The sequence below is a fragment of the Ammodytes marinus genome, assembly GCF_949987685.1.
Source record: "Ammodytes marinus genome assembly, chromosome: 15".
NCBI classification, from domain to species: Eukaryota; Metazoa; Chordata; class Actinopteri; order Uranoscopiformes; family Ammodytidae; genus Ammodytes; species Ammodytes marinus.
The window spans coordinates 24,068,329-24,083,239 of NC_137219.1; the positions used below are offsets into that span (position 1 = coordinate 24,068,329).

Here is a 14,911-nt window from a genome sequence, read left to right on the forward strand (position 1 = left end):
TGTGTGGGTGTGGATCACTCTGGTGTTTTGGGCTACATGTAAAGTGTACTGCAGAAGGGAAATGAGGAGTTGAAGATACAATGTAATATATAACAGCATGTTCACAATGAAAAGTTTTGTTGGAGCATGTTTGAATGGTAATGAACGGGTTTGTGTTTGCCTTTTGGACCTCTTGTGTTTTCCCCGTTGTTCAATTCATTGGGTTAACTGTAAAACTCTTTCTATTTTTTCCTTAGTTAAAATAACCAAAACTGATTACTTAAATGCTGTTTATTGTGTTGACATCAAACTCCATTTGAATTTAATAGCAACATCCTCAGCTAGTGTGAGAGAAACTATAAATCATACAAACATACACATAAACGACTAAATATATATTTACCCCCACATCAGTTCAGTTCGCGCCTGACATTAATGTCTCAGTCAGTCTATCTCAGCAGCTGGAGATCGTTTCCACTGAGCAGCACAGTTCGGTTCGGCAGGACACGGTAACCCTAGATATGGCGTGCATTTCCACTGCTGACAGTACCCTTACTTGGTAGATAGGGTTTACGCCGCACAGCGATAGCCATGGTCAGAACATAGGTTGCGGCAGCTACATAACTATGGTGACATCATAGCAGCGGGACACAAAGTAGCCGGCTGATTCATTCAATGAAGAGGAGAAACGCCACGAAGAGCTGGCGCCAACATTTTTCTCGAAACAAAAGATTCTTCAGTCTTGCCCAAGTGACTACGCACTGCGGTTAATCACACGGAAAAGACCATTCTGTCGGTCGATCAACGGACTGCAGTGTGTAGCTTCACCCTTTTTCCCAAAAATAGGTGTGACTTGGGTTCGCTTATTTTGGTACCTTTCCCAACTTTTGATAGTGGAAACGCATATAAAATCAGTGCGGTGCGGTACCGAACCAAACAGTGGAAACGAGGCATAGGACTTGCTGGTGGGTCTGGAGTCCACATCCCAGGGCCTCACATCTTCTTGGCCCGTTTCTTGGGTCTTTGGCTGAAGACCGGCGAGGTGCCTATCAGGGAGTCTGGTGAATTGGAAGAGTAGCTGCCTTCAGAAGCCCCGCCTCCTGGAGAGGTTGCCATGGCTCCCCCTGACTCGCTCATGGTGGACATGGGCCCTGGCTCCTCGAACACGTCTCCACCCAGCACACTGCCATGGTGGTGGTGAGAGTGACTGTGGTGATGGTGGCCAGCGCTCTGGCCCTCCTCACCCTCCGTAGGCTCCATTTTAACCTGCGGCCACAGCGGGGAGTTGTTGGCACCGCCCCCACCTTAAAGGAGAGGAGAAGACATTAGGAAAAGGTGATTTTAGACCACTGAATCAGACCCTGCAGGTGGCTAGGGTAGAATGTTTCACTTTTTCACAATTTTTTTGAAAGCCTCACAGAACAGATGTTGGATACAGCCTTTTTTCATTTTGTAGATAAAAAAAAAAAGTATTCACAGGTCTTAAAAATGCATTTTCGGCATGTTTTTAAGAAGCAGCATCTTTATCTTCTCTACACTGTGCACAGTATGCTACACATTTAAGGTCTACATGCCAACCCACATGTGCTGCTCTCACCTGAGGTGTGTGGGGAATGGTCAGTGTCCAGGCCTGCAGCCATAGGCAGAGCCTGGTCTCCAGAGGCCGGGTCCGCCTCGGGCTCCTCGCTGACGGGGAAGGAGATGTCACTCAGGGGCTCCTCTTTGATCCTCGGGGGCTTAGAGTCCTCCAGAGCTTTCTCAGGATTCACCAGGCGCTCGTACTCCTCTGACAGCTCCTTACTCACCTGGAAGGAAGAGAAAGATTTTATCTGTCAAATGCTAGTGGGGGAGTAAAAAAGAAATACAGCAATGGTAGATAGGAGCCTAAATAATATAGTATTTTCTCTAAATAACAAGAGGTAAGGAAATGTAACTATTCTTTATTTAATTTTATTTAATTTTTTTATTTATAATGAGTCCTATCAGTCTCATCATCTGTGTAGTTATTATATGACCTCACTATAACTATTAGATACCCCATGTGTCCTTTTTTATGTAGTTTCACTGTTACGGTTTCCTTAAATTCATTACAAATTTTATTATTTCTTCCGACATTTGAGGAGCATTTTTTTTTATATCTCAGCCGAGTGGAGGCATAAAGCACCTGGAAGCTTGAACCTGAATGTCCTGTTTGCTCAAAAGTCCCAAATATATAAAATGTAGAATGATAAAAAAGTAGCAAATATATATGTCGGACAAGCTGGAGTTTCTGTCTGCTTGATAAATAACTTCAACCCCTATTGATTATTAAACGTTTTGAGAATTCATTTTCTCTAAAAGGACTATTTGATTGATGGACTAATCAATGCACATACATTTTTAAAGAATCATTAACATAAAAATCATGTTGGAACATTATTAATTAACAACTAAGAGCAGGCAGCATAGATACAATTAATAAGTAACCAGAGTGTACAGTAACAGTGTGCCAACATATTGCATAGTTGCCAAATCTATATAGTTTATATTGTCAAATTGCACAATCGTTTGCGTACTAACCTTGACCATATAGCTGTGGTAGTCCTTGATCCTGACTTGCCAGAAGCGCTGCAGTGCCAAGACGCTGCCGATGCCGGCCTCGTGGAACACCTGCTCCACCACGTCGGGGAAGGGACTGGCCCCTAGGCGAGCCTCCCGGTCCACGGCCACACGCAGCAGCCGGCTCAGGCGCAGGTAATGCTCCTGCACCATGTCTGTCAGGGTCTCCAGAACGCTCTCCTGGGCTGACTCAAAGCCGGCGTGGGCCAAGACGGTGGCTACAGACTGGTAGAGGAGCTGCCTGCAGGAGGGCCAGCTTAGCTCGGTCACGGGCTCACCTTTACCCCTAAAGATGGAACAACCAGAGGAGATGAATGATGACTGGTTGCTAAAAAGACTGACATTATGTCTGGGGAAAATTATGGGTGACAGTAAACAAAACAGTTAGAATAACTCAAGATACTTTACAGTATCACAATTCATCTATGCAATATCATCCCTAAATTGTGACAATGCTCTTGCTCATTTTGCCCTATGCATTAAAGGCATACTGGAGGGGGAGGGGTGACGATGAGAAATGGGATTGGCCCTAAGCGATTTTAATCAAACACTTTTTGTCAAAATCAGCAAATATCTACCTGTCCATCGAATTGAATGAGTGGAAAAATCGTGCTTCACATTTTAGCAAGAATTGTGCAGCCCTACTTTACAGGACATGGAACATACTTAATTACAAAGAGAGGAGTGCAGCTCATGACCAACTTACTTGTAGAAGTCACTTTCGGGGTCGCTGTGGCGGAGCTGGAAGGGCTGATGCGGGGCTTTGCTGTCTGCAGGTAGCAGGTCGTCGGGCATGACGGGAGGGGTGGGGGGACAGGGGGGCAGGTTGGCGTCGGCCTCCTCCGGCCTGGTGCCTCCCCCTTCGGAAGCTGCCGAGGCTGCTGAGCCCTGCCCCTGGGCCTGAGCCAGGAGACCCCGTAGGCGGCGGGCGTGCTGACACAGCTGCACCGTGTGGATGGTGAGGCTGCAGGGCTCTGAGGGGATGTCCAGCATGGTGGTGGGCCGCGGCCGCTGGGCAGACGGCTGGTGTAACGGAGGGTCCTGCATCTCCACCGAGCGGAACTCACGCTGCAACAGGTCAAAGGAGCTGCGGCTGGGAGGGGCGCCCGCCGGACCGGGGATCTCACCCCAGTAACGCATCATGACGAGCGGGCAGAGGCACAGGCCAGGGTCAGACTGGAGGGATGGACACTGGAGAGCTGGAGAGGAAGTCAGAGTCACACAATCAACATCTGATTTCAAATAAGACCTTTCAGAATAGCACTGACTTTTTGGACACCGGTTTACAACTCTGGATGGCTTTTCAAAAAATCTTTTCAAAAGGTGAAACTTTTGAACCCTAAATTAAATCAGATGTATTTAAATAACCCACTATCACAAAACAGCACTTTGCCTCGGTGGGCTTTACACACCCATGAAATCCCTATCCCATGACGGATGGACAGTCATAAAATAGATTATGTGTGTACAGAACAGTCCAACAGAAAAATCCCATTTGGACCGATTTCAGTGACATAAATATTACATGCAATATTGATGCATGAGGACGTTGAAATGACTTGCGGTGCTACGAAAGGTAGGATCTGAGCCACCATAACATTAAGTGAAAAAGGGTAATCATGCCTAATTTTTGTAAACAGAGTGAAATATAATACTAATAGCATGGTGGCAACCAGTAACCAGGAAAACATTAGCAATTATAAACAAATCGCAATGCCTCTGTAATGAAAAAACGACAGTAGGAGTGTTTTTTTATGTATCCTTTATTTAACCAGGTTAGTCTAGTAGTAGTAGCAAGAAATGCCATTTAAAAAAAGTAAATAGAGATACAGGCAGCTCTTGATGTGCCGAGATTAGCAGGTAGCCTATTTGTTTGGCAAGACAGCAGTGTCATGCGTTGGTCCTGTATGATGGAACGCACTAGCAAACAACTTTTAGATGGCAGCTAGATGAGAACTAACATGCTCGTTCAAGATGTTCAATTATGCACAAGTTCAAAACGCTCCTGTTACTCACATTACACACAGATGATGGAGCGGTTGATATAATAGTTTGAGTCAAAAGAAGGAAGTTGCACCGGAACTAAGTTTATCGTCCTTGTTGGATATACATTCGGGTGAACGGGTGAACGAGATGTTTAGTTCCGCAACAAACCATTTATTTTAACTTGTATACTGTTAAAAACAATACACACGCCATGTAGTCATGTTTACAATTATTTTCTTCGAATTTAATTACAAATGAATAGTACATATGTTTCATTGGCTGCCTTTGTAAGTTTTATAGAGACGTAGAAAAGCCGGACACAATTCACAGTCGCACCAAATAAACATGGCCGCCGCCACTCCGCCGCCCGTGTGTGTGCAAAACACGGCTGAAGAAATGAATTCTGAGATGGAAACGGACGAGTGTTCGTCCACGGAGAACGGAAGACAAGCCGAAAATAAAGATGTGCCCAAAACTGAACCAGAAATGACGGACACTTTCAAGAAACCGGCTCTTTTCGCGATACCCTCACGAGCCCCCCTCGGGAGCAGCAGCAAACGCAGTAACGTCACAGCAGCAGCAGCCTCCAAAACAAAAGGCGTGACGGAGAATAATAATAACGTTAAAGAAGCGAAAGAGCCAGACAGCACTAAAGGTGAGGAGTCTTCGGCTCCCGCGAATGAAAACAAAACCACCGAAGAAGAAGGCCAGGAAGAACAGGACATAAAGGTCGAAGCAGTCCAGAAGAATGTGGCTCCTGTCAAAACCCAGGCAGACGCTAAGCCCAGGGTGCTCCCTCCTATCGGTAAGTTCCCCCCTGTCCCGTACACAGAGCCGCCTTGGGGTGGCCAGGCCCCGGAGACCCCCTACGCTCTGGAAATACTCAAAAACGGCGCCATAGTGGACCAGGTGCCTCTCACTCAGAAGAGTTACTTCGTGGTGGGACGCCTGCCAGTGTGTGACGTGTCTCTGGAGCACCCGTCCATCTCCAGGTACCACGCCGTGGTTCAGTACCGCGGCTCGGCCGGGGACTCAGAGTGCGTGGGAGAGGAGCGGGGCTTCTACGTGCACGACCTGGGCAGCACGCACGGCACGGTGGTCAACAAGAACAAGATCCCCCCGAAGACCTTCATCCGGCTGCGCGTGGGACATGTGTTGAAGTTTGGTGGAAGCACGAGGCTGTTTATCCTGCAGGTGAGTCAGGGATGGATGCAGAGGACTGGACCACTTTACACCTGCAGTGAATATATTGCTTGCGTGTTAAAGTCCATTGCAAATGACTGTGAGCAGTGTTGGGGAAGCTACTTTGAAACCATATAGCTGGAAGAAGTGTAGTGTAAAGCTAAACCCTTGGGAAGAAATCAAAGATTGAGCCTGGAGAAAACTTGTTGTCAAAATCTCCTCATCATCTCACCACCTACCCACCTGTCAGTACTGTTTGCATGCTGAAAAAAATCCAGTGTTAGTAGTTTATACACAGCCTATGCTCTGTAAACAGGCATGTTAGTAGCAACGGCGGGTCCCCTTTAGTTTACATATCCTTTGCGTAGATGCCTGTAAACTGAGCCTAGGCTGTCTATTAACTCTGGATTTATTTTTCAGCACACATACACACAGTGCGGACAGGTAGCGGATCGTATGGAGATTTTTTTTAAAATTCATTTTGACAACAAGCTTTGTCCAGAATCACTGGCTCTAAAAAAAAGCAATTCAAAACCACTTTGTAAAAAATAATCAAATGGGCAATGTAACATACAACAAAAAAGTCACAGCACAAACGCGGTAAGTTGATGTTTTACACTAAGAACACCTTTCGTCACCTGTCTCACCTCCTTCCACAGGGTCCAGAGTTTGACGAGGAGGAGGAGTCAGAGCTGGGTGTGACCGAGCTGAGGGAGAAAGCCAGGAAGCACAAAGAAGAGCTGGAGAAGAGGATGATGGGAGATGGAGGCTCTGATGATGATGATGAGGAGGAGGAGGAGGAGAAAGACAAGGAGGGAGGAGACGGGGAGGGCCAAAGCAACAGGAGCAAGGGCAAAGATGACTCGGGCTGTTCATGGGGAATTGGTGAGTCTCCATGCTGGTTTCAGAATTAGGCCACGTGTAATCTGTGTCGAGATATTACATATATTATTATTATCATTATTGTCTTCCTGAGTGCGGTAGTGTCTTGTAATCAAAGACTCACGCTAACCCTTATTGTTCTTTCTTTCTGTCTCTCTCTCCATCCGTCTCCCTTCATCCCCTCCATGCAGCGGAGGAGGCGGCGCCAGAGGAAGACGAGAATGAAGAGAACCCTTTCTCCACAGAGTTCCAGGAGGACCAGGAGGCGGCCTACCTCAAAGACCCAAAGAAAGCTCTGCAGGGCTTCTACGACAGGGAGGGTGAGAGGGGCTACCGTTACAACTTTTTTTTGTTGTAAAATTATGAATTTATTCTTGTAAAATAAAGAAGATAACCTCTTTATCTTTTTTTTCTTTGTGGAATTTTCTTGACATCTGCTTCTGCGTCCTCTCTCTTCAGGAGAGGAGCTGGAGTTTGAGTATGAAGACAAAAGCCACGGCAGCTGGATGTGCAGAATCAAGTACGTGGAGATTAACAGACACTAAATGTGCTTGCACGCTTTGGAAAGGTTGTAAAGGGGGGTGTGGGTGTGTGTGTGTGTGTGTGTGTGTGTGTGTGTGTGTGTGTGTGTGTGTGTGTGTGTGTGTGTGTGTGTGTGTGTGTGTGTGTGTGTGTGTGTGTGTGTGTGTGTGTGTGTGTGTGTGTGTGTGTGTGTGTGTGTGTGTGTGTGTGTGTCTGTGTGTGTGTCTGTGTGTGTCTGTGTCTGTGTCTGTGTCTGTGTCTGTGTCTGTGTCTGTGTCTGTGTCTGTGTCTGTGTGTGTGTGTGTGTGTGTGTGTGTGCCTGTGTGTGTGCCTGTGTGTGTGTGTGTAAAAAGCCCACCATTCACCTCTTAATGTTTTCCGCGTCAGGCTTCCGGTGGACGATGCCAAGGGCAAACAGCTGGTTGCGGAGGTGACGGTCGTGGGGAAGAAGAAAGAAGCGCTCATCCAGTGCTGTCTGGAGGCCTGTCGCATGCTGGAGGCCAGAGGGCTGCTGCGCCAGGAGGCAGGTCAGGACTCAGCTACACAGCATGATCAGACACCATACTGACATGTTAACAAGACTGTTAGCGTTCTTATAGATTTTTTATTTATGATTATATTCACTCTGTGTTCTCTCTGATATTATTGTCTTTTCACTGTGCTTTGATTTATTCTGTCTTTTTATACCTATTTGAATTACTTTCTTTCTTATGACATTCTAAGGTGTTTTTGCTTGGCTCTATAGGCCTGTCTTTTTTATTTGAAATAGGTTCTGCTTTATTTGTCCTTGTTAAGCACTTTGGAACAGTTTTTAAGAAAAGTGCTATAGAAAAAAACAAAACAATGTAATAATCTATATTCCCTGTGTTTCCGTCCTGCTCCTGCTAGTGTCCCGTAAACGCAGGAAGAAGAACTGGGAGGACGAGGACTTCTATGACAGTGATGACGACACCTTTCTGGACCGCACCGGCACCGTGGAGAAGAAGAGACAGGACCGCATGAAGAAGCTGGGGAAGATAGAGGAGCGACCAGACACATACGAAACACTGGTAGGAAACATCCACAACATCTCTACTCGTCTCCCTGTATTGTTCACTCTGGCTTAATAGCATTGTTTTTATAATTAGCATTCTTTTTTTTAAGATTTTTTTGTGGTCATTCTTGCATTAAATAGACAGGGGGGTTAAGTTTGAGAATGAGACGGTTCAACATGGGGGAAAGAGTGAAGGGATACCTGCACTTATGACCTGCAACAGAGGTCGCCTGTTAGAATGGAACCAGTGGTGTTGTGATTATACAGCGTGGGCAGTAACCACCCAGATGCCATGGCACTCAAACATTAGTATAATTAATAGAAAGGGTAGATTCAATTTAAATTCTGTTCATTTGTAATCACACAAAGTTCAGAAAAACTGCAGAAGATTATGTCCTTATTTGCACTGAATGAATCAGACAATTTTGCTCCTCCTGTTGCTCCTGACAGCAACTTCCCCGACAGAGACGTGGCCGGTGTAGCGGGTCAAAACATAACGGGCTGCTACGTTCCACTTTGCTCCGCTTACAGTGCAGTTCCTGCCTAGATAGCAGGAACAGTTTTGAAGAACCAAATTCCCATGGCTGTGTAAAAAAGTCTACACTGTGAGGTGTATTCATGTTAACTGCACTTTTACTATAATTGTCTCTGTTGTTTATGGTCATGCAGGTGTCCAAACTGTCCTCAGTGGAGAAGGAGCTGGCAGACACTCAGAAGAAGCTGAGTGCTGGTAGAGGAGGTGAGTCATGGTTTAGCTTCCTGTGTGTTCACTGTTCTATGTCCAGACACCAAACCTACCAATGTAAGCCTGTATATACACTCACCGGCCACTGTATTAGGCCCAGCGGTTCACATATAACTTATCAGCCAATCACATGGCAGCAACTCAATGCATTTCATTAGCTCTTTTGTTTTTATAAGCAATGGAACAGGTGTACCTAATAAAGTGGCCGGTGAGTGTATGTATCACTGTACATATCCCCTCCCTTCAGACTCGTCCAGCTCGTCCAGTGAAGACCCTCTGGATGCCTTCATGACAGCAGTGCGCAGTGAGGCGGCCATGGACGCAGTGGAGCGCAGGAAGCTCCACGTCCACACCGCAGACCTCCGCAAAGAGGTGGAGAGGCTGCGCAGGCTGGTGGAGCTCACCCGGCCCGCTCAGCTGCCCTCACTCATGCCCAGGTTAGACACACAACATGCTGCTTGTTCTGGAGTATCAGAAGAACCTATGAGGTGTACTCTAATAGGTGGAATCAGCGATTCTGGAAAACACTTGTTGTCAAAATGACTTGTGTGTTAATACACAGCCTAGGCTCTGTAAACTGGTATGTAATCAAAGCTAGCAACATGCCCGTTTACAGAGCCTAGGCTGTTTATTAACACTTTTCAGTGAACACAGGGACGGGTAGTGAATAGTGAGGAGATAGTTCAGGAGATGAACAATAGTTCTCCAGAATCGGGGACTCCACCTTTGACCAATTACACATAGGTCTAAAATGTCAGCACATGTTCCCTAAAGTACGTAATTGTGTTAACTGTGATGAAATTTGAGGAAAAACTTTTATTCCATTACACATTATGCCACATTTAAGTGCCTAAAGGATGATTTGATGTGTGTTGTGACAGTGGTAGCTCGGAGACAGAGAAGCCTAAAAAGACATTACCTCTGTTTGGAGCCATGAAGGGAGGAAGCAAGTTCAAACTGAAGACTGGAACCATTGGGGTAGGTGCTGTCTGCCATGTTTGACTGATGCTAACATTAGCATATCATGGAAAAGTTTATTGTTTTCCTGTCGTTTTGATACAGAAATGTTTCATTTTGTTGATAACGGCTTGAAGCTCAAAATATTAGAATATTACTAGACCAATAATACAACGATTCATAATACAGAAATGTCTACCTTCTGAAAAGTATGTTTATTAATCCGACTTGGTCAGGGCCTTAAACCTGTCAAATATATTAGTTTCACTTTTTGACTAAAATTACAGGAAAAAAAATGGATAACATTTTTTGTAAGATGCACCTATATTTCACTGCCTCTTTCTCTCTACTATGAATTATTCTTTCTTCTTCTGTCATGTAGAAGTTGCCCCCGAAGCGAGCCAACCTGCCCGCTGAGCTGTTCAACATGAGAGACCCGCCCCCTAGTGGAGAGGAGGAGGAAGAAGAGGAGGAGAAAGAGAAAGAGAGTGAGAGTGTAACTGAGATGAATGATGACTCTGATGAAGAGTCCAGTCCATCCATGTGTCCAGAGAGGGCTCCCTCAGGACGGCAACACGCACAGTCCAAAAAGACTAAAGGTAAAAGAAAAGGCAGCTGTCCTCTGTACTTAGTTTATTTTGGAATTCTCATAGTATGGTATGGGTAATATGAATTTATTTTGCCACTGGGGGGCAGTAGATCTGTAATGCATACAACAAAAAACATCATCATCATCTAATGTATCATACATAGTTTTAATGGATTTAAATTTTTAATACGTGGATTTTTATTGCTAACTTATCTATCAAAGTGGTTCCTGTTTTTGTAAATATACAAATTTGAGGTGTAAAGTTTGCTAATATTCCTCCCTGTGACTCATCTGCAAAGTTACAATGAATAAGGTGCTATGTACCGGCAGTTGGCCTGAAAAAAAGCTCCAAAAGATTTCAGACATTGTAATACCTAATAGAATTGGAAAGTTGATTTGATTTCTACCTGAAGAACAGCGTTTATCCTCATTATTAAAGTTTGTTTCTGTGTGTTTGACTTGGTATCAGAGCAAAGCCCCCAACAGAGTAGAGACCAGGGCTCAGCTGAAGCAGTGGAGCAGCTTCCTCAGCGCAGCAGCAACAAGGCTGTGGAAGAGTCCAGTCCAGGTGGGTGCTGCTATTTTTATATTTAAACAGGTAAATCCTATTGAGACAGGAGACTCTTTTTCATGGGAGCCCTTTTCACATTCCCACGTTACCAGTCACACACCGATAACAGGCTAACTATCGACATTCACACGGGGCAAGGTGTCCTTGCCCAAGGACACAACAACCATGACACAAGTGGCAGGGCGGAGATCGAACCGCCAACCCTTCGACCGTTGGCCGACCCGCTCTACCACCTGAGCCACAGCCGCCCTCAGTGTTGTGATTTACATGTGACCATCTCAGGCTGTGGTCTCTAAAAACATTAAACATTGGTTATTGTGTGTCACTGTGGTATTGGTGGGTCTGCCCTAATGAACCATACCCATGTCTCCATAGAGTCCAAATCAGAAGGCGACAAAGAGCCCGCAGCACAGCCCGGCCCCAAAAAGAACGTGAAGAAGAAGGTGATGGGCCCCAGCAGGGTAGGCGGGCGCGTACACACACACACACACACACACACACACACACACACACACACACACACACACACACACACACACACACACACACACACTGTGATTCAAACAATTTCCATCAAAGAGAAAAGTATGACTTTAATGAATTGCTGATTTGTCTCCACAGCCACCAGTGCAGCTCACAAAACAGTATCCAGAGGACGACCCTGACTACTGTGTCTGGATGCCTCCTACAGGTAAACAGGCTGACTGAACTGACTACATGCACAAGACTCCAAGACTTATTGACCAATTGTTCATGTCCCAGATCAACACACTGACTGCATCTCCCAATACATTATGTTTCTCCAAATACTTTTATTTTTATTTGAGCACAAATGACTTGTTTCTTGCGGACATCAACGGTTAGAAGAAAAAACACCACGCCACCGTCTCACGCATAGTTATTATGGATGCTTCCCCTTGTAAAACGTAGTTGTCTGAACCCTTAGCCCCTTTTACACAGCCAGTGAAAGCCGGGAATATGCCGGAATTTCGGCCCTCCGCCCTGCTGTATAAATGCGACCGTTGCGGAACGAGGGAAGAAAGGTGCGAGAGATTGTTCCGGGAATTTTACTACCTCGGGGGGTAGTAAGATTCCCGACACAATCAGTTCCGCCTCTCTGTTTAAATGCGGCCAGCTTGTTGTTGCGGAACAGGGGGGCGTTTGACGTTCCATAGCCTAGGTTCTAAACATGCAACCATGTTAGCAGTTGAAGGACGTGTGTTTAACATTAACCACGGCGGCCTGATGTCCCGTAAAAATCACCAAATAAAAGGAACGGCGTATAATCTAGCTGGTCATAAGGTCCGCTGCTCAATCCAAACCCCCACGCTTCATTTTGCAGAGTGTATGAGACTATTTCTACCCAGGGGAAGTTGTACAATGGGAATGCTAGGCTAAGCTAGGCTAGGCTAAACTAGGGTGCGACTGGATCGCCACCGCTATTATTATCCTAAGTCTGAGTGTATATCCACACTTTATTTCTGTCTACAGTAACGTGACTTCACACACTGTGTGTATGTGTGTGTCTGATTGGCAGATCGCTGCCCTTACAAAGAGACTCACTCACAGCCAACCTGTCACACAAACACACACACACACACAGAGGTGATGCAGTGAGCAGCGGAGTGATTTTTGTCAGTTTGGTTAACAGTCCCAGAGATGTTGGACTCAGCGCGTCGCGAGATCAACCGGCACATCGTGGGGACAGTAAAATACGGCCCTCTTACTGCAAGCTCCAGCACTTCTGCTCTCAATTCACCGGTCAGTGTTGTTGTTGTAAAGCAGCTGACCGGCGCGGCGCTAAATGTTTACGTCACACCTGACGCTGTTTACAAGCACCTCTTTCATTCCGGAGCGCTGTGTAAAAGGGGCTACTGATGCGCCAGCAGGCCGGCGTTGCTTGGTTCTGTGTAAATAACACAGAAGCAAGCAAAGCCGGCATATTGGAGTGATGTTGTTCCGTCAATATGCCGCAATCTCTGTGTAAAAGGGGCTCTTGTCTCCGATTAAGTCATGTTGTGTGCAAACCACAGCAATGCAAGACGCCAGATTACTATGCAGCACGTTTTTTGAGTGTGAACTATACGGCAATCCTTCCATGTAGTGTGTCCCTGCCTTAACTTGACCCCTGCCAGTGTGCTATGTTCCTGGCCTACTGTTCACAGGAATGGGGTGGGGGGGATTTTTTAAGGACACGTTGAGAGGAAGTAAACGGGGCTTTCATGCTCCATTTGTGCTGCTGAAAATTGCAGCGACTTTTTTCATTGTCCACGAAGGAATGCAGATCAAAGTTATAAATGATAAGATAAGCTGGAATGAAAATACACTTTGAAACCACTGGCAGCCTTGGCCATACCCAGACCCAGGGCTCCCAGCTGATTGCACTGTGGCATTTCAGGAACTGTGATCGCTGTGATGATTGCACACCATTCCAATGAGCTAATACTGTACTATACTGCTCAGTTGAGAGAATTTGTTCTTTTGGGACATTTAAAAGTTATACCACACAGCGAATCATAAACTTGAATCCCATTTGACTCAAAATTCCTGTTTTTTCTTCACTTGTAGGTCAGAGCGGAGACGGCAAAACACACCTCAACGAAAAGTACGGCTACTGAGCTCCTGTGTGTCCTCTCCACCAGCTTAAATGCTGCAGATAATACCTGCAACACATCCACCCGGTCTCCATCCATCCACCAGTGTCTGTGTAGAGCCTGAAACACACCAGGGACACGCAGGCATAACAATGCAGCACCTCTTCGTTCATCTTTAGGGGATATTTGCATTCTCGGAGTGTCTTAACAAGAAGAACACTTATCCGATCAGAGGCGGACTTACAATTAGGCAAAGGTAGGCAATTGCCTTGGGCCCCTTAGCTTACTAGGGCCCCATAAAATGTCTCAGTTTATTTTTCTACTTTTTGATTAATTATGTAACAGTCCATTATACCTATCCATAGGCCTATGCTAAAATTGCATCAGATCGCTTGATTAAAAATAAGTTGCACAAGCGTCCATCCTATTGATGTCAAGGTTTGGGTAAGGGCTGAACAGGGGGAAGAACAAGGGATGTGAACGGCCCCATGCCTGTATTTGCCTTAGGCCCCGATATGACTATATCCGCCCCTGATTCTGATTCACATTAAACTGGCAAGTTTGGGGGAAAGACCCCCCCACACAGAGCAGACACTGGGCAGTCAGCCTACTGGCACTTATCACCACTTGATGATAATAGAAATGGGTAGCACTTGTATTTAGTCCTTTTTTTTATTGGAGTTCACCCAAGCCGAAAACAGAAGGAGACTAGAGCAGGAGCTGTAACTGATCTGAATTCAGCTCTCTGCCCCTTTTTGCTGTTAAATTCACCTTACTTCCAATCTGTGTTGTGCCCCTTTCTGGCTCCAGTCGGTCACTGGTACAACCTTTTTTTTTTTTTTTTTTTTTTTTTTTTTTACTCCAAAGGAGAGAGTGTGAGAGAAGGAGGGAGAGCATTGAAGCAGCTTTTGTGACCATCTGGACACTTGGATGGCTTACTGGATGAAACACAAGCTGATAATGACTCAAGCTAAGTGTGCGTATGTGTGTGCGTGCGCCTGTGTCTACACCGACGCTCACACAGCCCCAACCTTCTCCCAACGTTCTCTTTTTAACACGATTGTCTTTTAGAGAGTGAGTCAGCCATTGGTGTTTTGCCTGTAGGATTCCACACGCTCTCAGTGAAATCCCACTCAGTGCTGTTCTGTTGGTTTACTGCCCATACCGCTTTTTGTCCTGTGTCAGAAATGTAAACTGTATTTTTTTTTTGTTATATAAATTGTAAAATAAACTTGTCTGTACATAGCGTGTGAGTTAGTGGGTCACTCTTAAG

At 45.7% G+C, this 14,911-nt stretch overlaps 2 protein-coding genes across 2 annotated transcripts; one reads left to right on the top strand and one right to left on the bottom strand.

The window, feature by feature from the left end:
• Positions 1-271: 271 nt before the first annotated feature.
• On the bottom strand, positions 272-4,679 carry supt7l (SPT7 like, STAGA complex subunit gamma). The gene is made up of 5 exons (XM_080043003.1): positions 4,594-4,679; positions 3,284-3,776; positions 2,539-2,863; positions 1,577-1,784; positions 272-1,283 (listed from the first exon to the last, which is right to left on the bottom strand). The coding sequence occupies exons 2-5, from the start codon at positions 3,718-3,720 to the stop codon at positions 973-975; spliced, it is 1,281 nt and encodes a 426-aa protein (XP_079899129.1). The 5' UTR covers positions 3,721-3,776; positions 4,594-4,679; the 3' UTR covers positions 272-972.
• A 235-nt stretch (positions 4,680-4,914) lies between these two features.
• slc4a1ap (solute carrier family 4 member 1 adaptor protein) lies at positions 4,915-14,819 on the top strand. Its single transcript, XM_080041951.1, has 14 exons — positions 4,915-5,757; positions 6,405-6,630; positions 6,819-6,947; positions 7,087-7,147; positions 7,537-7,676; positions 8,038-8,198; positions 8,852-8,921; positions 9,175-9,364; positions 9,809-9,905; positions 10,267-10,483; positions 10,943-11,041; positions 11,420-11,505; positions 11,666-11,735; positions 13,613-14,819. The coding sequence occupies exons 1-14, from the start codon at positions 4,960-4,962 to the stop codon at positions 13,660-13,662; spliced, it is 2,394 nt and encodes a 797-aa protein (XP_079898077.1). The 5' UTR covers positions 4,915-4,959; the 3' UTR covers positions 13,663-14,819.
• The last annotated feature ends 92 nt before the right edge of the window (positions 14,820-14,911 follow it).